This window comes from Drosophila teissieri, chromosome 3R (assembly GCF_016746235.2).
Source record: "Drosophila teissieri strain GT53w chromosome 3R, Prin_Dtei_1.1, whole genome shotgun sequence".
NCBI lineage: Eukaryota > Metazoa > Arthropoda > Insecta > Diptera > Drosophilidae > Drosophila > Drosophila teissieri.
In genome coordinates this window covers 30191406-30213409 of record NC_053032.1, presented here as the reverse complement: position 1 = coordinate 30213409, position 22004 = coordinate 30191406, and the positions used below count along the sequence as shown (strand labels likewise).

Below are 22004 nucleotides of genomic sequence, written 5' to 3'. Positions count from 1 at the left end.
GCTCTGTGGCAAATTGCAGTCGCGTCGCGTTCTGCGCTTTGTTTAGTGTTAATTTGTTTTCCATAAGCCGACTGACTGACTGAGCGACAGCTGAAGGTTGCACAAATACGTGGAGTACGCAAAATCGCTGTTGACTGGTGGCTTATGCAACTCCACTACCAAAGGCTACCATAGGCCCCGAAAATCTACCTATCTAGTGTCGAATTGGGCAGGTGTTTTTTTTGGATGCTGGGGCTCAGGCTCAGCCCTGCCGGTACGAGAAAACCTCACCATTCACGGCCTAATCGCTGGCAAATTGAAATATCTCGCGCATGAATGGCCGTCTTTTCAGCCAAGAACAGTGGAACGGGAAGCGATTAGTCAAAAAGCACATATATATGTACCTCATGTATTTATGGCTCGGTACGCGAACAATAGAGAGCTGGCTCTGTTGAAGGGGAACTTTATTCATGTTTTTTTTTGTGGCCAGAACCCTCATATAAAGCGCTGACAGTGCGAAAAGAGAAGCTGCGCAATATATCAAAGTGGTTTCCAATAATTTCTGTTTGTTTATAAACAAAGCAAAGGCAACACACCATTCGCCACCATCCGCGAACGATTTCCAAGTGTTTTTCTCTGTCCCTCTGCGTCTTTGCATAATTGGCTAATGGCCGGGGCCTTACAACATCAGCACCTCATCAGCAGCAGCAGCAGCATCTTGCAGATACGCCATCCCATCCCATCCACAGTGGGTCGAGAGCCAGAGATCAAAGGTTTAGGTCGCGTGACACCGCAAACGACGTTTCGCAGATCCAGATTCACTTCAGATTCACATTCGGATTCGTATTTGGATTCGGAATCGGGTTCGGGTTCGGATTTTTTGGAGAGAAGTCGTAAACCCAGTTTAACGATGGGACAGGGCAGAGGGTTTCCTTGGCTGGGGGGTTTTATTTCGCCGCGGGTTCGCAGCTTTTGCTTTTGCTTTTGGGTTTTAATTAAGTTCGGTTTCTGTTTCTGTCGCCGCGGTTACGTAAAGAGAAAGCAACTCTCGTCTTCGGACTTCGGGAGCTGAACTTCATGATCATCGAACGGCTTTTGACTTTGGTCAACACCACACCACTCTACACCACACTCTACACGCACACATGCAGCCCTGCCAAAAGATGACGACTCGGATCGATATTTATAAATATATCTGTGTATCTCTGTATCTTGGGCTTGCAAAAGGAGAGATTGTCCAAATGCAAATGGGCAGCAGCAGAATCGCAGAATCCGGCCAGTGCTTTTGAAATAGAAATCGCTGCGAAAGAAAGGTCTTCTTTGTATATGAATGTTGAATGAATGTAGAATCTAACGGGCGCTGATAAGTTGTGTGCCGTTGGCAACAGGAGAACAAGTGTGTGATTTCGTCACGTAGGAAGTACACACAACTCTTTCAGTTGGCGTGCAAAATCTCATTGTCCACGTTACGAATTCGATTTCAATTAGCGAGTGCAATTAGAATCGTCTGTGCGACTTGCAGATCGCCAGTAAAACTCGAGCATTCGTGAGTAATCGTGAAAAGTGCCGGCAGACTTCTTGTCGGTTTTTGAATGTTCGCGGCGGTCAGAGGGGCAAGGGAGGGGTACGGGGGAGACACGTCTGGCTGTCGGTCGGTGGTCAGATAAGAATGCACATATGGGGGCAGACCTCGTGGTACTGTGTAATGAGTTGGATTCGAAATAAATTCTGCCAAAGGTGGAGCAAAACAAAAAGGTAGAAACATGCTGCTCTGCAAGAGATGTCGCGTAAAGTAGTTAGGGCTATTCAAAAAGTGATATATATAAAAAGTTAAATATTGCTGGTAAAATACTATTGACATATTCGGTGCCTGCTCGCAAGTGAACGTGCATGTTGCCCAACTTTTGAAACCTTTCTTCGGAGTTTATGGTTTCCAGCGGAGATACAGTTTGACCTACTGATGCATGACACCCAGAGACCCACACATTTGGCGTAATTTCGAGGTAGCGGTAACGTGAATTCGGAGCTGCTGACTGCGCTGCTGATTCTGCGCCGAAGCTTCGCTTCGCTTCGAACTGAACCGATACGAACCAAGCCGAGCCGAGCCGAGCCGATTCGAAGTGAAACACGAAGCTGCAGCCGAAGCTGTAGCCGAAGCCGTAGCCGAAGCCATAGGCTGCAGGTGCTCGAGCGTGTGTGTGTGTGAGGTGAGGCGGTGGCATAATCTTGGCCTTCTTGGCCATTTCGTCTCTCCATTTCTTTTCTTTTGCCCACCTTTGTGCGTCGGATCGGAAACTCCACTCCACTCCGCTCCCCTCCCCTCCACTCCGCCTCACTCCGCTGCCGTCAGTCAGTCGGTCAATCAGTCAACTTTGGCTCAGTCGCGTCGCTGCCCAGTTGAGCTGCTCCCAGCAGCGGCATAGGTAGGAACTTACACATTTGGCTACGATCATTTGTCTACGGAACGGCGCCGCGTTAAGTTCGTTAGACGCGAAACGAAAAGGAAGTCTTGGGACGCCGACAAAAGTAAAAACTAAACCCTAAGCGAACCGCGTTCCGTTCGCAGTGTGTGCACTGTGTGTTTCTTTGGACGTTAGCCAACTCCAACTCCACCTCCTGCTCGTACTTTTGGGCCAAGTACTGCGGCAATTAGGCCCCGAGTGTTTGAGTGTTAAGCTGTGAAGAAAGTTCGGCGAGTGTGCGCCAGTTTGCCAGTTCGGCAGTGCGGCAGTTACGAAACGCGGTTTCCGCCGGCGAACCCAAAAAGAAACCCGGGTTCCAGCCATATACATATATATCTAGAGAATTACACACACACATAGATCTGTGTGAGGGCGAAAAATGGGTCACCTGTCCACGTCGGAGCGAGTGTGCAGCAAGACGCCGGCCATCGCGGGGGACTCCAGTCCGCCGCTCCTGGCCAGGCGGTCGAAGCTCCCCAATGGTGATGCCCAGCAACAGGTGCGCCGTGGAGAGGACTCCTCGCCCGAACTGCCGCCCCGTGCCAAGCTCCAGCTGCCGCCGAAGCGGGAGGAGCTGCCCAGGTCGGTGGTGCCCAAGGAGATCGCCAAGCACGTGCCCAAGGATGCCATCAATCTCGAGGAGTACACCCGCACCTTCGTCGGCGATCGCGTGCTGGGTTGGCAGTTCCAGGCTCCGCTCAAGTGGGACAAAGTCATTCAGATCTCGCTCCTGCACATCGTGGCCTTCATCTGCCTGCTGACCTATCCGCTGCGCGAGCTCAACCCGTACACCACCGTCTGGTGTAAGTATTGCGATGCCTTCTCGCCTCATCTAAGCCATCCGCATCCGTATCCATATCCATTCCATTCCATCGCCATCGCCATCTCCATCCCATCCGGCATTGCGTAATGCCCACTCTCTCTTTCTATCGCCTCGAATTTGGAAATGGTGGACGGGGACAGGTGTGGAAACAAAGAGTCATCTCTGATCGATGCTGAAAGGGAAAAACGTTACACAGAGCGAAAATCAGCATTACAAGGGTGTTGGGATTACTCAGATATATCAAAAGTATACATATTTTAGCAAATTTCCGCTGGATATGAAATTTAATTTATATTTTCGCCCCTTTACATTGGAACTTGGAGTCGAGATCACCTTTCAGTTAATATTTTGGCTAAGTTTCGTCTGCTTAGGAAGTAGCCCATATTTCTCGCAGTGTAGATGTGTTGCTGGTGTCGCTGCTGCTGATGATGTTGTCTTTGCGGCTCCCACTCCCCCAAAAATGGGTTGCCCCACCAATTATTTGCAATTTAGCGCGCCCAGCGCCTCAAGCCCGTGTTGGCCTTTTCTTTCTCTGGGCTCTGGGCCATTACAAAATGCGTCCCCTTGTTATTGCCTTTAATTGATTGCCGCTTAACACTTGGCCGCCCTTTCCCCAAAAGACCCACTATTTATATTGCCCTTCAGCTTCTGCCTTTTGTTATACGACGTGTGTGTTGAAATCTCTTTCATTCGCCTTACTTTTGGGGTTGGGTTTTCGGTTTTCAGCTTTCGGCTTTTGGTTGGCATGCAATTTCAGTCTCAGCATAAAAATTGACTGACGCAGGTGGATTGCAGAAAACAAAACCAAAACGTGCTGCCTCTGGTATAAATATGCGGCCAAAAGAGCGCTTGTCGACGCGAAAGAGAAACAAGAATCGCTTGACACAAATTTAATTGGGTCTTTGGAAGATCTAACCCATTGTCATCGAACCTCGAAGTTGGGTAAACAAGGCTGAGCTAGAAATTTCTGGGTCTTGTAGTGTTTTGCATGAATCATGATTTATTCATAAATAGTTAAAAATAGTTTGTGGTTCCGAAGGTGGCTCTAGATAATTCGAGGACTATCTGATCTTAACTCGTATGCTTCGAGGCACAGTGAGATGCTTTATCTGCCTTTTAACTGCAGATCTTCAAAGTTACCAAGCTGTAACCATTTTAGATCTCAACTCGCAAGACCCAAAACGCAGACAAACCAGACAAAAGATGATTTATCTGTGCGGTAAGCACTGACTCAATTTATGAGCACTACACATGCGAGTGGGGCAAAAAAATCGGTTGACATTGAGACAGAAATCAGCTTGGAGGGGGGATGCTCCAGCAGCGATTTCGTTTTCGTTGAAATTACCAAGTCATCCGAAGCTTCAGGTACTTGGTTACTTGGGTTACATGGGGCACTTCCCCCTTAATGGCCGTGCAGCGAAAAATGCCTTAATACCTGGTAATTTTCAATATTTATTGCACATTGTGTGGTATGACAGGTAAAAAAACTGCAAAACTGAGTACAAGGAGTATCCTTGCACGCAGCGTATCCCTTTTTGGGGCGTCGAGCTCGTAAATATTTTGGCAAATTGCCGGACGAACGTGCAGCGCTTAAAGATGCTCGATGCTGCTCAGTGGCATGCTGGGAATTATCATCTTTTGCCGGTTTCGTAGATGGCGAAAATTGTCGTGCTCGGTCCGAGATATTGATTAAATGCGACGGGCCTGAAAATCAAGGGAGCAAAAGCCGCCGAGGGGACTTACATAAGCGCATCAGCATTGGGCGTTAATGAATCCGGCCAAAAACTAACATTTGTATAAGGAGGCAGCGGGCAGCGGGCAGCAAGTCAACGCACTTCTTGCGACTCAGGGACACTGATGTTGTTCGGTTTTGGAATCACAAAAGATGAACGGCGAATGGATAATGGATAATGCAATACAGCGATTCCGTAGTCAAGACAAAATCTAATTTCGAAACAGCCTGAACTTGACCTGTATTTGCTTGCAGTGCCCCAAGTTGCACTGCATTTAAAATGCAAATGCAAATATCCAAATTAGATATCGTGATATAGTCATTCGTATGGCAGCCCCAAAATAAATGTGTACTCCCATTTGCATTACCGCAACAAACAAGCACAAGAAATGGGAATATTTCACGAGCAAGTGGGACCCCAAGATACATAGATACATCATGTATGCATAGATTTAATGTACCTATGGTTATGGTTATTGGTTTTCCAGAGTTCAGCTCATAGGTGGCAACCCATTTGTGGGCACACCAATGTTAAGTTTGTTCATTTCCGCACTCGGCGTGGCCTTTAATTGTTAACTTTAGTTTTTTTGGTGTTTTGGTGAGACGAAACTGGTTTTGTCGCAACATATTGAAGGCTAATCTTTCCTCGAATCAATTGGACGTTCCATTCAGAGAAATCGTTAATGGTTCATTAGTTGGTTGCCGAAATATGCGAGGTGTGAGCATATGCCCAAAGATCCCCCATATCGGCGATCGTTAGTTGAGGCGGAAAACCCTCTTGCTATCAAATAGTCATTACTTCTAATTGTGCCCACAGCAATTATCCAATTCAATGGGATGGTGACAATGGCGTTTTGCATATTCTAATTGAGGAACTAATGGTTGAGATCGGCTGCAAGGGCTTGCACCTGATATTTCTGATGACAGTCGGAGTCGTGATCAGTCATTCACCGAGCTGTCTATTATAAAGTTCCCCGTATCGACAACCTTGGGCGATCTTGGTTCTCTTTTATACTCCATTTGTTTGTCCGCGGAATTAGCACTCAGCCTCAAATAGCTCAATTTGCGGAAATGTAATTTCGGGTTTTCCTATTGCCATCCAATTAGCACTGCTTTTGTTCACAAAATCTTTATAGCCAACACTTACATCTAACTCTAACTCTCTATCTCTATCTCTATCTCTATACATTTTAGCCTTCTTCGTTGGCGGCGTGGCCGGATTCGGAGTTACGGCCGGAGCGCACAGGTTCTGGACCCACAAGAGCTACAAGGCCAACACCGTGCTGCGATCCATTCTGATGGTCTGCTACTGTGTGGCTGGACAGGTGAGTTGAGTGGGGTTTTTGGGATGGGCCGACCTTTGGCACACGTAACGCCACCTGAAGACTGGTCCGCAATGTGCCAATTCATTTGACGCGACACCTTCGCGTTTTTTGCGTTTTTCGGGGCTGTAATGCAATTAACATTAATTGCATCATTAAGTATAACAACTTAATGCCTGTCGCGGCTGACAAACTGTAAAATTGACAATTCCAACTACTCGCCAAAGTGCTTTGTGTATCCCGCAGATACATTTGTCTTATTTAATGACTGCAGCGATTAAGCGCAGCCACAGAAGCTAAAATGCTCAGCTTGAAAAGATACATATATACATTGTAAAATACGAGTATGTACATATGCTGAGCGACTTGGAAATTAAGAGAAGCCATCAAATTTGACGACGTGTTAAATGAACCCCCTGACCTACCGAAGATTTCAGCGTTTAGATACAGATGCTTTAAAAGATATATCATTTTTACGGTCAATTTCGTTTTATTTTAGAGTTTATCAGATAACTTCTTGTAGACATATCACTTTTCCATGTAATATCAACTAACGCTTTTCAGAACACGCTGTATGATTGGGTTCGCGACCATCGAGTTCATCACAAATACTCGGAGACGGATGCGGATCCCCACAATGCCAACCGGGGCTTCTTCTTCTCGCACGTGGGATGGCTGATGATGCTGAAGCATCCGGAGGTACTGCGTCGTGGTCGCCAGATCGACATGAGCGACATTCTGGCCGATCCCGTGGTGCGCTTCCACCAGAAGTACTTCATCCCCCTGAAGACCTTCTTCTGCTTCATCTTGCCCACCGTCATACCAGTCTACTGCTGGGGCGAGACCTGGACCCTGGCCTTCATCCAGCAGTGCCTCTTCCGCTACGTGAGCAGCCTCAACTTCACCTGGTCCGTCAACAGTGCCGCCCACCTGTGGGGATCCCGCCCCTACGACAAGTAAGTGTGATTAGTACAAGTTGGTTACTATGTCAACAAGAGGCTGACACTATCATGTTGAATTTGGGGAATGAGTGCAGGTCACATTGCATGCCAAATATCTTAAAGTCAAAACTTGAATGAAGAGTGCCATTTCACAGCTATAATAATTCATAAGAGGTTTCTACTGACACATCTAACTGATCTGGTGCTATCTTCCTCTCCAGGCGGATCATGCCCAGCGAGAACATCTACGTGTCCCTGCTGGCCATGGGCGAGGGATGGCACAACTACCACCACGTCTTCCCCTGGGACTACAAAGCAGCTGAGCTGGGCAACTACACCGTCAACTTCACCACCATGGTGCTGGATGCGTTCCACAAGCTGGGCTGGGCCTGGAACATGAAGCAGCCGTCCAAGGAGCTGGTGCGTCGCACCCTCGAGAAGTACGGCGATGGCACCCACGCCTCCCAGATGGGCGGACCCGAGGAGTTCAAGGACGGCGTGGTGGCCGGTGCCACCATGGTGGGTCATGTGCACTACGCCGAGGTGCCGGATCCCGAGCTGGAGTACGATGCCGAGTCGAGCAGCACGGAGAGCGCCAAGTTGGATGAGAACGAGAACGAGGGCGAGCGGATGAAGAAGTCGAAGAAGGCGGCCAACTAGGGACCTCGAGGATCGGGATACTGGCGTCCGGGCATCCAGGTCGAGATCGAGATGGGCTCGCGGATCACCGATGGGAGGAAGGATCGTCACTTAATCTTGCGTCTGTCTATGCGAGGGCGGGACATAGTCGATAATCGTTTTTTAAATTAAACCCTATTCTATTCTATCATTATCCAAACCAACACACCTGCACCGCAATGGTTAACACTCACACAAAAACACCCAGCAACCAACAACTAACACTCAAACACCCAAAACACCCAAACATCCAAACACCCACATCCACTCATTTTCGTATCTTCATTTGTGTAGGTTTAGGTATTTAGCACGGTACGACATAAGTTATAAGTCACACACAAATTTACGTATAGACGACAACAACAAAACTTGCTCTCCGTCCGAGACAAATAAAAAGAAAATAAATATTTACAAATAAAAACAATTCGAAAATCCAAAGTAAATCGCCTTTCAATTGGCCAATAATCGGGGGTCTCTTAAATATGAGTTCTATTCAAACTCATATCTTTGGAAGTAAGGCCATTCACATTGGCGATCTTGAAAAGTTCGTAAATGTGCGGAAAAAACCGCCTTATGCAAATGAGCCTAAAGTGCGAAAAGTGTTCTAGAATTAATTTACCATGACAATGAGTAAATCTTCCATTACATTTGGGATGATTCGTTCTAGGAAGCTCTAAGCGAATTCTAAGTATGGCAAACAAGAAGTGCGAAAACTGTTTTTGAATATATAATATGTACATATATTCCCAAGATTACCATAACCTAGACTATATGAACAACTGACGTCAATGCCCCAGAGTTGTGAAATCTGAGTTCTGGTAGTGAGTCACGGATAATAAAAAGAACTATGACACGTGACTCCAAAAAGATGGCTGTTATTTACTTCAGATTTAGTTTCTGTTCTAGTATTGATAGTATCTAATGGTCATTTGTTTTTCAAGTGAAGAATCTTTCAAGGGCTCTCCTAGTATTTGTAAGCTATTTCAACTTGGTTTTACAGATCTTAGAACTTAGAACTTGGAGCGGTTGGGAGTGTTTGCTTATCGGTTTTCCTGAAAGTACAATTGCCATAATAGAAACGTGAGCACAATGGCATCTGGAGCCTATTAAAGATGGATGTGTTAAAATAAATATGCACACACTTAAAGTTCAGAAAACGATGTTAACTAGTGCAGCAAAGTCGCCACTTCAAATTTATCTTAACAATTACGGCGCGATCTTTGTTGGTGGTGGTGAAAATATCTTCCACTTTGATAAACACATTTTCAAGTTATTCAGTCCAGATGCAAATGAAGGTGGCCAAAACCCACGGTGGGACTTCCACCCACGAAACTATCTGCCAGTCACACTTAATGACAATTTGAGGCTGTGACGAAATTAAAATGCAAATGGAAATTTAAATTGAAATGGGAAATGGAGACGCCGCTTGCCATTGTTGTCGTCCAAGGCGCTATTACACATTTATGTTTTCCGAAAGGGGAGTAGCTGGAGTTTAGGCCAAGTTAGCTTAGGCCAACTGGTTTCCCTTTGACTTTGGACTACGTGACGAGGTGGGCATCTCACAAGGAAGCGCGCCTAGACGCTAGTCATAGTTCCCTAATCAATTAACTAACTTCCCCACCTGAGCTCCCCCCTGAGATCCTCCACTTGGCCTGGCCTACGTGCACTCGGCACGTACGCCGATCTTAAACTCAATCTCCAGAAGAAACGAGAACCTTGAAAAGGTTCAAGCCACCAGACATTCAAGGGGAATTCCTGGAGCATCGCCCTTTTTCTTCATATCACGAGTCTCAAGTGCATGGGAGTTCCCGATCGGCGGGTAACTTCATTACTCCTGCCGCACTTTGTTTTTATGACTTGTATGCTTACGGAGGTAAGGTATGGTAATTATGCGAATATTTATAAGCAATTTTATTTTTTATCATGCAGAAAAATGTCTGTCTCTAAAATGTGTGCAGATATTAGTATGCAACAATAAGTAAATATATTTTATGCTGAGATTTCCGTGTAGCAACATATTCGGCTCAGTCGATAAATATATGGTACCTCTCAGCAAAGATTTCTTTCTGTGCACCCAATTGTTGGGAAGGTCAAGTGCTTTGCCAATATCAACAGTCCAAGCAATGGCCAAAAAGTGCCAGGCCAAGACCCTACCGTGACACCTTCATCTCATTAGCGTTTCGGTGTGGCTGTCATCGCCACCTAATTGGTGACGAGCCAGTGGGCAGCAGACGAGCACTCAATTCAGGCCACTTTTGTGGGCCTAGTTAATTGAAGGTTGTGCCAAAAGGGCTGCATCGGCATTTCATTAGGCCCATTGGCGGGCGTTCAATGGAAGAGTTGAGTAAATAGGTGAGTGAAACTCTACCAGGCCTAATAAATAAAGGCAGAGTTTTGAAATCCATCTGTTTCTGCCCTGAATATTATTCGTTTTATCTTAAATCACTCTATCTTCACAGGCAAAGATCTATAGGCGGATATCATACATATTCAACTTTCAGCTTGTTTTTGTCAGCAAGTTGTAATTAATAGTTTTAAGTTGGCTGAAAGCGATCGAACCGAGAGATCGGTTTAATAAACAAAATGAACTTTGTTCCCAGTCAAAAAACAAAATCTATAGATGATCTTAAGATGTCGATTGTATAGGGTTCTATATCTCATCTCATGGCAAGAACTGCGATCTCTCCTCTGAAAACTAAAAACGTGCTGCTTTACTTTCGTTTAGCAGATTCCAACTCTCGTAGTGTGGATATCGTTGAACTTATAAGTTGTAAATCATTCTGGTTGGCTATTTTTAAAAGTCACTAATGTGGTTTTCTGCTGAATGCGAGATAAACAAAAAAGCAGCGGATTCGCATAGCAATTAATACGTTAGGGCTCGGCCTGCCCTGAACTCTTGTCGGTTTTGTCTCAAGATTGATGCCAAATTTATGGGATTTCTTTTCGAGCATTTCCCCAACTTGGCGCGCAAAACAGCCAAATTTGGTAAGCGATAGGCCTATGAATTTGCATAATATTTCAACTGGTCGATGGTGCTTGGCTTATGGGCATTTTGGTGGATCCAGTCCGCCTCCGGCTGGTCAAAGGGCCTTGATCGCAGCACGAGATCCGTGTGGGTGGGTGGTCATCCGGCGGCGTCACAGCTCTGGCGACTGGCCCTCTTTCTCCGGAGAAACTGTGAGACAAATAAATAGCGGCCACAATTGCTCGTTAAACTTTTAATTGCGCACGGGAAAGAGTTGCAGCGATCGTAAAGCAATCAAGATAGCGGTCGTTTAATGACGTGACCGGGCGACAATTTCCAATTCCTAGGCGTTAATAACCTTGCCGCGCGATCCGGAGTTTCTATGACGCAAAACGCCAGTCGAGTGGCCCAAAATTTGCGTAACTTTTGCGAATGGCAAACGAAAGCTTCGACTCCGGCACTCCGCTACTCCGGTACTCCGACTTCCCCCAAGACCCCGTAAATCGCAGCTGCGAGATCCGCGGCTAATTGGAAGCCGATGCGGTGACATCGAAGATCGGCGGTATGCAGCCTCACTTTTGAAACAGGTATCCAGCAGATACTCCTCTATGATATGAGCTAGTGCTTCCAGCTGAGAGTCTACGCAATTGTCGATTTTGAAAGGGCACCTTTATCTTGTGGATTTGGTAACCTGTGCGTGCTTTCGGTGGGTTTTCCTCGGGTCGCATTTTGTCGATGGTCCATCATAAGCTGTTGATGTGTTGGTCGAGCATTTGATTTATTTGCGCGGTCTGCGGCCAGGGCGTTTGGCTTTGAAATTGATTTCTTCGATAGCGGAGAAAAGAAACCGCTGTGTGGTTCCATTTTTTATTGTCCCGCCAGCGGCTTTTGCAACGTTGAAACCTGTTTTAAAATTCGTCAAAGACAAAGACAAAAAAGAGCGCTAAAACATACAAAACATATTTAGTTCAAACGTCTTGTGACTTGCACAAATCGTTTTGAATAAGTGAGACATCGGGCAGCGCACAGGAAAGAGTATCTCCACAGCCACATTTGTATATCTGCCCGTTCATGCCGACCAGAGAGGCAAAGCAACTCCCCCGATTATGGATGCATTCTGCAAATCATTTTCATTTTAATTTTCCGCGGCAACAACGTATAGTTGCGAAAACCCTTGACGAGCTGAGCTGTCTGTCAAAAATTGCAGGTACACGGGTAGAAATACATTTGTTACATGACTGCAAGTCGCTTTCATCTGGCCAAATATTAGCACAAACTATCTAAGGTCCAGTATGCAAAATAGGCCATAAACTTATAATCTCTTAAGTTTTAACAGCTCTATATGTGTGGCTAATATGGGTTGACTCTTTTTTTTAATTTAAAGGTTTCTCTGGCTACCTGATTTGATTTCCGATTGCAGTTCATTGGCAGAGGACTCGTAGCTCTATTAATATTAATCACATCATTTTTAGCCGTGTAATCCCAGTTCGCCTGCAGCAGACAGAGTCAGTCAGTAATTTTCTCAGCACATGAAGTTGACTAAAACCTTCGAGTTGCGGCAACCTCTTTGACATTTGTCCCCCTTTGTGAGCAGTCGCTATTGGACAGTAGACAGTGGACATGTGGACAGGTGGACAGCAGACAGTGGGACAGTGGACAACAGCAAAAGACAGCGCTTGCGCAACCATGAGGCCAGTTTTTCTCGCTGGCCCCGCAGACATTTTAAGTGCATGCCATTTCCGGAGCCCGGATCTCGCGGGCTGCATTTCGGACCGGAGCACTTGCCAGCGCAATTCGCCATTCGGAGCTAATGACATAGACCTTAGAGTTTGTGTGGCGGAATTTGCATAGCTACGTAATGAGAGTTCGAGCTTACAGCTATTTATTGGCTTAGATATTGCGAATGCCGAAGATGGGCGACTGTCGGACGAACTCGTCCAGCTTGGACTGGAACAGCTCCGAGGTGACCACCGTGCCGGGCGTCCACAGCGGATCCCGCACCACGAACTCCACCCACACCTTGGCGTACAGCTGCTGCAGCAGCTCCTTCACGTTGATGGCCGTCGTGTCCGTGTTGAGAACGAACCTGGGAATGAAGAGTTGAGATGATGTTCATTGAACTATGTTCTGATTCCTGATTATTTCAAGCAACTTACTTCAATCCAGAGGGAGTTTCCAGGTAATGCAGGGCGTAGCGATTAGTCTTGTAGTAGAGGAAGCCCTCCTTGGGATCGTGGGGCGATATCTTGCTGACGAAGGACTTGATGGAGAAGAGCATTCCGTAGGTGAGTTTGGCTTCCTAAAAACAAACACCCATTTACTGAATAAGTTAATTTTCTGAATGAATCTCTTACTTCCTCGCGGGTGATGCCCGATTTCTTGGTGCGATTCCATTCGGCGTAGTGCAGCAGTGTGCCGAACTTGTCGAATATGTACAGATTGAAGATGGTCATGCTGCTAAAGCTATTTGGAATGGCATTAGCCGTGAAAATGCGCTATTGCTGGCGAATTTTATGGAATGCAAATTACTTCGATTTCCGATGCAAAACAAAAACATTCGCCCGGTGCTGCCAACCTGCTGCGAGTCGGTAGTAAAAATACCAAAAACAGCTGCGAGTAGGCTGTACGCGATTTGGAGGCCAGTGCTGCCCATAAGACGTTACGTGTTTATTTTGAATTTTAATTGCTTACAAAAATCAATAATTTAGATAACATAGAAAATGAGTTCCATTATAACGCCTTATTTGATTTTGGACTTGGCAGATGGGCTGCCCTTTTTCGCTTTTTTTTCTTTCTGCTCGGGTATCTCCACCACATAGGGATACTCCTCCGGATGATTCACATGCTCCCGGCTGGATTCCCTGCTCTTCAATTGGATGTTATCAGCAGGTGTGCTCCTACCTGTGGGAAACTTCGGGGCACTTCTGATCTGCAGCTCTGTGGACTTTCCGCTTGGTCTTTCCTCAGTGATGTCAGCCATCTCCACCGTCTGGGGGTATGCGGCAAACTGGATGGTGTTCCTCGATTCAGCGCTGGTTGTTGAGAGGCTTTGGAGGAGTAATTAGATGGAATACTTCTGGGAACTACGGGGTTTCACCTGTCTTCACAGCCTGGAAAAGGGAGCTTTGTTCGTTCCATTTTAAAGTATCGGATTAGGCAGGCGATGATGGGTTCGGTGCCGATGATTGGCATCTTTGTTGGGATTACCTATGTAAAAAAAGGTTACTTTTGAATATGAAAGCAAGTGATAAGTATCTCCCTGTTTACTCACTTGACCTGTTGCTCCTTTGGGTGTCCCGCCTGTCGTATAGCCGGTGGTTGTCAATGAAGTTCTCCTGCTTGGTGAGCAGCGCTCCCTCGGAGGTGGGATTACTCAGACTTTGCCGGAATGCAGCGCCACTCGCCTGCAGGCGGCGGGCCTGGAACTCCCGGTTCTCCAGCTTCAGGCGCTCGAAATGATCATCCGGAAACTGGCGCTTGGTCACGCCGGAGTGTCCATTGTTGCTGCGCCGCTGCTTCGATTGCTCCTCTGGTCGGCGACCTTGGGCGGGATTGGATTTCTCCGCAGACCGACGGGATCTGGACTCCCCACCACCTCCGGCACCATCTCTCTGATTGTTCGAAGTGCGACGCGACTCGCCAGCTGCGTGGGGATGCGAACTCCTCCTGGACTCCTTCACCTCGCCACTGGTTACAGTTGGTAATCTACGGGATTCGTTGGTGCTGCTGGTTATTTGCTGAATCCTCCGAGCTTCTTTCACTACTTCCCCTCTGGGTAACCATCTGGATTCAGTGGTGTTACTGGTTATTTTCGGTATCCTTCGGGAGTCCGCGTTCTCTCCGCTGGTTATGTGGTGCAACTTCCTGGAATCGTTGGCACCACCAGCCAGCTTGGTGGTCCTCCGCGACTCTCCGCTCGTGATGTTGGGCAGTCGCTTGAGTTGGTCACTGGTCATGTTGGCAACTCTTCTGGTGTCCACCACTCCGCTGGTAACCGTCGGGATCCTCATGGCATTGGACATCCGCTTGGACTCACCACCGCCACTGGCGCCATGATGAGCTTTCTTGGATGTGGATGGTTGCTCCCTTTCCACTTCGGAGTTAACAGATCGCCAGAAGGGTCTCTCTTTGCGGTGCTTTCTGTCCGTATCCTGGGATTCCTGATAGGACGAGTGGCCCCTTCCGCGCGATCCCCTCCTGCTCTCCTCCTCCTGTCGGCGGCGATCCGTTTGCAGACTTGTGGTCCTGAGGTTCTTCGTTTGCACCATCGGCAGTAGCATCGGCATGTTGATGGTGTTGGGCGGAGTGATCATGCCAGTGGTGTACTCCTGACCTCTCGGCCGGATCTGGTACTCTCCTGGTGAAGTAGGAGGTTACGTATGAGGAAGGTTTCGAAAGCTATCTTTCACTTTAGTTACCAGGCGTCTCCTCAACGTCTGAAGCGAATGGCGGCAAGTTCGCCGAGGTGCGCACGTTGCGGAACATTTTCATTCCCCTGCGACCGAGCTGGCTGATTTCCGGAAAGAAGGTGTCCCACTGCGGGATGTTACGTTAGCAGAGGGTGCAGTAGCAGAACACACCCATCCTTACCAGGTAGAATATACCGTACGCCAGGAGAATGGCCAGCATCAGGACGAGCGTGAACTTGGTGAACTGCATCAGGACGAAGACGAGCACACCTGCGAGCACCTCCATGTGCGCCACGCCGAGCAGCTCGAAGCAGTGCCGGATCTCGCAGATGCGCATCGAGGCCAGGTAGTCCAGCACACTGGTAGTCCAGTTCACTGTCTCGCAGCCGCACCCGATAGCGTCCGCCATGGCTGAAGTCGAGGAGTCTGTGTGCGTCCCAGTGAAGGCATTTCTCCCCAGCACTGGGTTTCGAAAAGCTAATGTGCGGCGAGACTTACTGCCAAAGCAAAGGCAAATGGATGTTGACTAGGATGGACGGTTCATACTTCGTTTATATGCTGAAAAAGCAATAAGCCCTTTGCTGTTGGGCATAAGATACAGTTTGAAATTTCCCGCCTTTAAATGTATTTTCCAAATAAAAAAGTATTTTGTTGGTATATTTGGCAAACTCAGGTCACACTGCCAAACAGCTGCTTTCGCAGACTCCGAAGTTTGTTTTTATTTTTGCAAGGCTGATTTCTTATCATTGAGTTAACCAACCGTAAGTACCATAACTACTATTTATCTCTACTTATATAAGTGGCATATTAATCAGTTTTCATTTCCTAGTTAAATGCTAAGACGCACAATGGCGGAGTTCGACGTGAAAGCCGGCCTGCAGCACGTGTTGAAGCGCATTGACGAGGTGCTCCTCCAGCGGCCCAAAGTTAGTTCACTTCAGATCCATTTAGTCATGATCTCCTGTATGCAAAACCTTATCTTCCACACAGGAAGTTGCAGCTGCCAGGCCCCTGCTCGTTGCAGTGAGCAAAACAAAGCCGGCGGAGGCCGTAATCGAGGCCTACGAGGCCGGACAAAGGGACTTCGGCGAGAACTATGTGCAGGAGCTGGAGGAGAAGAGCCGCCACCCGGACATACTGGCCAAGTGCCCCGACATCAGGTGGCACTTCATAGGCCACATGCAGAGCAACAAGATCAACAAGGTCAGCACCACACAGATTGGATAACAGCGTCCATCCATTATCAGCCCACTTATCTTGTTCAACTCATTGCTTATTTGGTACAGGTCCTCGCTGTGCCCAATCTGCGTATGATCCAGACCGTGGATAGCGAGAAGCTGGCCACCAAACTGGACGCAGCCTGGTCCAAGCAACAGCCTACCCCTGAGGAGCCACTGCAGGTGCTCATCCAGATCAACACCAGTGGTGAAGATGGTGAGTCGCACGCCCCCAAGCCAGCAAGCTGTATACTTACTTTCCCAAATCGTTCGACCTCTAGTTAAGAGCGGAATAGAGGCGAAAGATGCCCCCGCACTCTACCAGTTCATCAGGAGCAACCTCAAGCACCTGAACCTGCTGGGCATAATGACCATTGGAGCGTATGGCTTTGACTATAGCAATGGGCCCAATCCGGATTTCGTGTCCCTGATGCAGGTGCACCGCTCCATATGTGAGGCGCATTCGTTGGCCCCGGACTCGGTGCTCGTCTCCATGGGAATGTCCAACGACTTCGACAAGGCGGTAAGCTGCAAACCGACTGAGCAAGTTCCGTCGCTAACTATTCCGTTCCAAACTATTCCCTCAGATCGAAATGGGCAGCACAGTGGTGCGCGTTGGCTCTTCTATTTTCGGCCATCGGGCGGCCAAGGCGTGAGGAGGTGAGGGGAGCGGAGCGGAGCGGGGATGTGATAGGAATGCGTTGCGGGCACTGAATACAGTCGATTCCCAATGACGTCCGACCTCCCGACAGAGCAGCCTCCAAGTTCGCCCATGTATCAGGTGGAACCGAGTATATTCACACAGACTAACCTAGTAAAGCGTCAAAAAGATGATTTGGCGTTTAAATTTAGAAACCCATGAGATAAACAAATGTTATGTATAGGCTGTTGTTCACCTTATTTGATTGTTAACCCTTCATAAACAATGCTTCCAGAGTGTCAAAAACCATTAATAATATGCCCAGATACATTCGGCACCTTGGAAAGTTGAATACATTTGCGGCAGTTTTCATTAATTTGAACATTCCTTTGACTGCGTCTTGCTCGTTTTTTGCACTTTGTTCTATTTATACATTCGCGCATATTCAATGCTACTTTGCGTATTAGATTGTGGGCAGTTTTCTTCAACATCTTCTTGTTTTGGTTTGGCCCCAGGCCAACAAGTCGCCTGGTTACGTGCCAAAATGGCAGCGCCAGAGAGTTTTCGCCGAAAATCACTTTCAATGGAGCACGAAGAAGACTGCAGCCGAAATCGATTTTCATTATGTCTGATCGATGAATTATGAAGGCTTTCTCGCACGGATTGAGATATTTTCCGTTTCATATTTATGCAGAAAGCCTTAATTTATTATAATATTCGCCAGCGAGGGGAATGAATTCAGGTGGCGCAGATGACATCATATAAATGTTGTTTTGGAAAATGTTTTGCTTTATTAAAATATTTACTATGGAAAGGAAAAAGCTTAATGAAACCAATTCATCGCACCAAAAATATAAATCTATTAAGTTAAAGAATGTGTACTATAAGGTTAAGTCAATTGAGCTTAAATTGCTTGTTAAAAAATAAACTATATGGTTAAGTCAATTGGGCTTAAATTGCTTGTTAAAAACTAAAATAAACTAAAAAACTAAAGAATGCACAATTTGCTGTTTTCTGTTGTACACAATTTTACTGTTTAGGTATTTAAAATTGACAGCACCGAAATATTCCCCACTGCATAAATTATTTTGAGTATTGTAATACATAATATATGTATTTAATAACAAGGTTAATGTATCATGACGTGGTGCTCAAAGTTGATCTGAAATGGAAATCCTACAGCCTTCCCATTGTTATGCAATGTCCGCGGATGACTAGCATATAGATAAAGTCAGATGTTTATTCCACATTTGTTGCCGAAATAACTCTGGTCCAATATCGGGTTCGTTGGATATTTATGCGACACGAAATCCGCCCGATCGCCGTGAATATATATATATATATACAGATCTATAGATTTGGAATTCTCGCAGCTCGCCGCTCTTCATATTGCACAATGTGCGGGGCATTTCGAAAACAGAAACAGAAAAAGAATTGAAAAAGAAAAATAAACGTAGGCGAGCAAAACATCGAGTATATAGGCGTGAATATATATATTATAGATATATGTATGCTGTCCGCGGGCCAAGGAAAATGTAGGTGATTTCAGCGCAAGAGGACACCTTTTGGGAGGTGGCCTCTGGCCAAGAGATGGGCCGAGTGGAGCAGAGCATAGTAAAAGAAAACAAAACAGAATCGAATCTGAGGATGGGGAAATGTATCCACAACAGAGAGCCGCGCTACGAACCAATCCGAGTCGGCCCGAAATAAATTCCGAACATATGTATAGGCTGCTGCTGCCCAAAAGCCAAACAGCCAAACAGCCAAGCAGCCAGAAGCCGCAGCGTTTTCACTGCCTTTAAAATTAGATTTTTGATTAGAGCAGCGGCCGATGAGTAAACACCTCGGATACAGCTACCCCATAGGCTATAGCTATATAGATATAGCCGCCAGCCCCCGCCGATCTCCTGGGCGGACCTCGCCTTGCAGATACTAAAAAAGGCAGCACGAATATTGCAGATACGGATACAGCGAATGGCGCCCGAAGTATCCACGAAGTTGGCCGAACCTCCACGAGCGGCCCCAATGGTGGGAAGAGGAAGAGCTCCTCCGAGCTCTTAAAACATCATTGTCTTGGCGATAAAATCAGCCAGAGATTCAGTGTGCTCTGACGGCTCGACTCGATTAGACAACACATCAAAGTTCAGCACCATGGTAAGGACTCGTCCCGGAATATACACTATAGCCCAACTGAACTGAAACGAACCGAACTGAATGAACCCCAACTGGATGCTAAGTGCCTGGATATATGCAGCAAGGATAATGCCGATCAGTGCCGTGAATCGTTTGCATTCGAGAAAGACCACAAGGATATGAATATGAAGTGAACCATAACTCGAAATCACGGTGACCCCGTTTCACCTTTCGTTCGAGTATGCAGTGAGAATAGTGCAGAAAGTTCTATAAATGGATCGTTCCCATCCAATTCGATCCGAACCGAACCGAGTGTTACGCGTCTGTAACGTAATCCGATATCCGTGTCGGGGAGCGAGCGAGACAGCAAGTGGCGCACGGCGGAGAGCTTACGTAATATGCGTCCGGTTTATTTATAGAACGAGTGGAAAACTTTTGCCTTGGCTGCAGATACATATTTTCTGGCCTAGTCTCTGGCTGCCTAATGAAAAGCATCCCTTAAATGGTAAACCCCCTTAAGGGATAACCCTCTACGAACATCATTCCAATAGTAGATCCTTTGGATTACTAAGATCCCTAAACGGATTTACTTCAAGAGTACAACTGCCAGAAGCGGAACTTGAACCATGACGACTAATGACTGGCTAGAATCCCCCTAGAATGGCCCCAAATCCCTACTAATAACCACCCCTTTTCTCTCCCCAGGCCGATGAGAAGAAGAAGGTTAAGAAGAAGAAGACCAAGGAAGAGGGTGGTACTTCCGAAACCGCTTCTGAGGCCGCATCCGAGGCAGCAACCCCAGCACCAGCTGCCACTCCTGCCCCGGCCGCATCCGCCACTGGTTCGAAGAGAGCGTCGGGCGGATCCCGTGGCTCCAGGAAGTCGAAGCGCGCTGGCTCCTCGGTCTTCTCTGTGTTCTCCCAGAAGCAGATCGCCGAGTTCAAGGAGGTGAGTTTTGGGCGGCACTCGTACATCATCATCATCATCATTATCAGCAGTCAGTCACATATGTATCACTCGAGACCCATCCCCACATCCCATCATCCTGTCATCCTATCATCCATACCATCCAAGCATCTATCGCACTTGTCCAAAAGACCAAGTCACCAACCCACTCTTTCTTTCTATCTCTCTCTCTTCGCTTCTGTGCGGGATCGATAGGCCTTCCAACTCATGGATGCCGACAAGGACGGTATTATTGGCAAGAACGATCTGCGCGCTGCCTTCGACTCCGTCGGCAAGATCGCCAACGACAAGGAGTTGGACGCCATGCTGGGCGAGGCCTCGGGTCCGATCAACTTCACCCAGTTGCTGACCCTGTTCGCCAACCGCATGGCCACCTCCGGTGCCAACGATGAAGACGAAGTTGTTATTGCTGCCTTCAAAACATTCGATAACGATGGTCTCATCGACGGTGACAAATTCCGCGAAATGCTCATGAACTTCGGTGACAAGTTCACCATGAAGGAGGTTGATGATGCCTACGATCAGATGGTGGTCGACGACAAGAACCAGATCGATACCGCCGCCCTGATCGAGATGCTCACCGGCAAGGGTGAAGAGGAGGAGGAGGAGGCCGCCTAAGGCGCATCCGATCACATCCTAACTTCTAACTCAACATCCATATTACAGCCAGAATCAGAACGTTAAATCAATCAGTCAAATCAGTAATAATAAACGTAATTAAAAGAAACGCTCGTTTACATATGTAGATTCTCAGTATCTTGTAATCTCTCTTTTGTTAACCATCACCAAGTATCAAGTACTAAGTACCTTGTACCAAGACCAACAACAACAACAACAACACCACCAACCAGATCAGCAACATCCGATCAAACTGAAAAGAACTTCTTCAGCAACATTTGGTAGCGATCAGAACCATTTACCATGTATCTGTCCATCATAGTTAGGGATACTTACGATCGATCACGTTCACTGTCACGTCACGGCAAGAACTGACGCGTAGTTTTCTAGTTGATTTACTGTTAAATTTTACACGTAAAATTTATAAAACAAATGCTATCTATTTTATTTAAAACACCTATAAAATCAACAAAAAAACTTAAAAACAACAAACAAGCCGTGTCTATTTTTATATCGCTGTCCGTTGAAGAACTATAGAGTGATGAATACCACATCGAGATCTAGATCGAGATCGATATCGAAATCGAAATGAGGATGTATGATGTATGATGTAAAATGTATGATTTATGATGTAGGGAGGAGGAAGACGATGTTGATGGGTAGCCAGGCTGGATTCGTTAGTCCTGTACCCACGAGTTCACTTTGATTATGAATATGACTATGAATTTTTAGGCAGTTTTGTGAGTTACAATGTTTTTCGTTCGAGAAATCTCGCAGGACCAGGAGAGAGAGAGAGGTAAACCTATAGCAAAACTATTGTTAGGGAACATTTAACTGAGAGCCAAATATATATCCTACTATCACAAAATATTTATCGTTATGCATATCTATCGTTCGTTACTTACTTACTTACTTATCAGTTATGAGTTATCAATATTATTGCAAGTTATCGAGAGTTAGGCTAATAACAGAGAAACATTAAGTTCATTCACTCAAATTGTTAATGCGAATTTATATTACATTACTACTTACCACCACCACCACCACCACTTCAACTTTCTGCTTATGAACTATCAGCGATATAAAACACCCAAAACGAACAAACAACCCAAAATGATA

The 22004-nt window shown here is 46.6% G+C and overlaps 5 protein-coding genes across 6 annotated transcripts; 3 read left to right on the top strand and 2 right to left on the bottom strand.

The window, feature by feature from the left end:
* The first annotated feature begins 1588 nt into the window (after positions 1-1588).
* Positions 1589-8344, top strand: LOC122621826 (acyl-CoA Delta(11) desaturase). Its single transcript, XM_043799817.1, has 4 exons — positions 1589-3244; positions 6191-6321; positions 6883-7274; positions 7481-8344. Exons 1-4 carry the CDS (start codon positions 2821-2823, stop codon positions 7917-7919), a joined length of 1386 nt encoding a protein of 461 aa, XP_043655752.1. The 5' UTR covers positions 1589-2820; the 3' UTR covers positions 7920-8344.
* A 4423-nt stretch (positions 8345-12767) lies between these two features.
* LOC122620386 (trafficking protein particle complex subunit 1) lies at positions 12768-13476 on the bottom strand. The gene is made up of 3 exons (XM_043797818.1): positions 13257-13476; positions 13059-13201; positions 12768-12988 (listed from the first exon to the last, which is right to left on the bottom strand). The coding sequence occupies exons 1-3, from the start codon at positions 13353-13355 to the stop codon at positions 12793-12795; spliced, it is 438 nt and encodes a 145-aa protein (XP_043653753.1). The 5' UTR covers positions 13356-13476; the 3' UTR covers positions 12768-12792.
* Positions 13477-13568: 92 nt separating this feature from the next.
* Positions 13569-15821, bottom strand: LOC122620775. Of its 2 annotated transcripts, none has more exons than XM_043798388.1 (5): positions 15493-15821; positions 15321-15438; positions 14174-15259; positions 14000-14109; positions 13569-13949 (listed from the first exon to the last, which is right to left on the bottom strand). In XM_043798388.1, the coding sequence occupies exons 1-4, from the start codon at positions 15718-15720 to the stop codon at positions 14042-14044; spliced, it is 1500 nt and encodes a 499-aa protein (XP_043654323.1). In that variant the 5' UTR covers positions 15721-15821; the 3' UTR covers positions 13569-13949; positions 14000-14041. The 2 variants fall into 2 exon arrangements, with proteins under 2 accessions (XP_043654323.1, XP_043654324.1); XM_043798389.1 differs by having other exon boundaries at positions 13569-13934.
* A 169-nt stretch (positions 15822-15990) lies between these two features.
* On the top strand, positions 15991-17544 carry LOC122620885 (pyridoxal phosphate homeostasis protein). The gene is made up of 6 exons (XM_043798556.1): positions 15991-16072; positions 16141-16237; positions 16302-16514; positions 16598-16745; positions 16810-17051; positions 17116-17544. Exons 2-6 carry the CDS (start codon positions 16145-16147, stop codon positions 17182-17184), a joined length of 765 nt encoding a protein of 254 aa, XP_043654491.1. The 5' UTR covers positions 15991-16072; positions 16141-16144; the 3' UTR covers positions 17185-17544.
* Positions 17545-19194: 1650 nt separating this feature from the next.
* On the top strand, positions 19195-21377 carry LOC122619052 (myosin regulatory light chain 2). The gene is made up of 3 exons (XM_043795741.1): positions 19195-19322; positions 20007-20249; positions 20463-21377. Exons 1-3 carry the CDS (start codon positions 19320-19322, stop codon positions 20883-20885), a joined length of 669 nt encoding a protein of 222 aa, XP_043651676.1. The 5' UTR covers positions 19195-19319; the 3' UTR covers positions 20886-21377.
* The last annotated feature ends 627 nt before the right edge of the window (positions 21378-22004 follow it).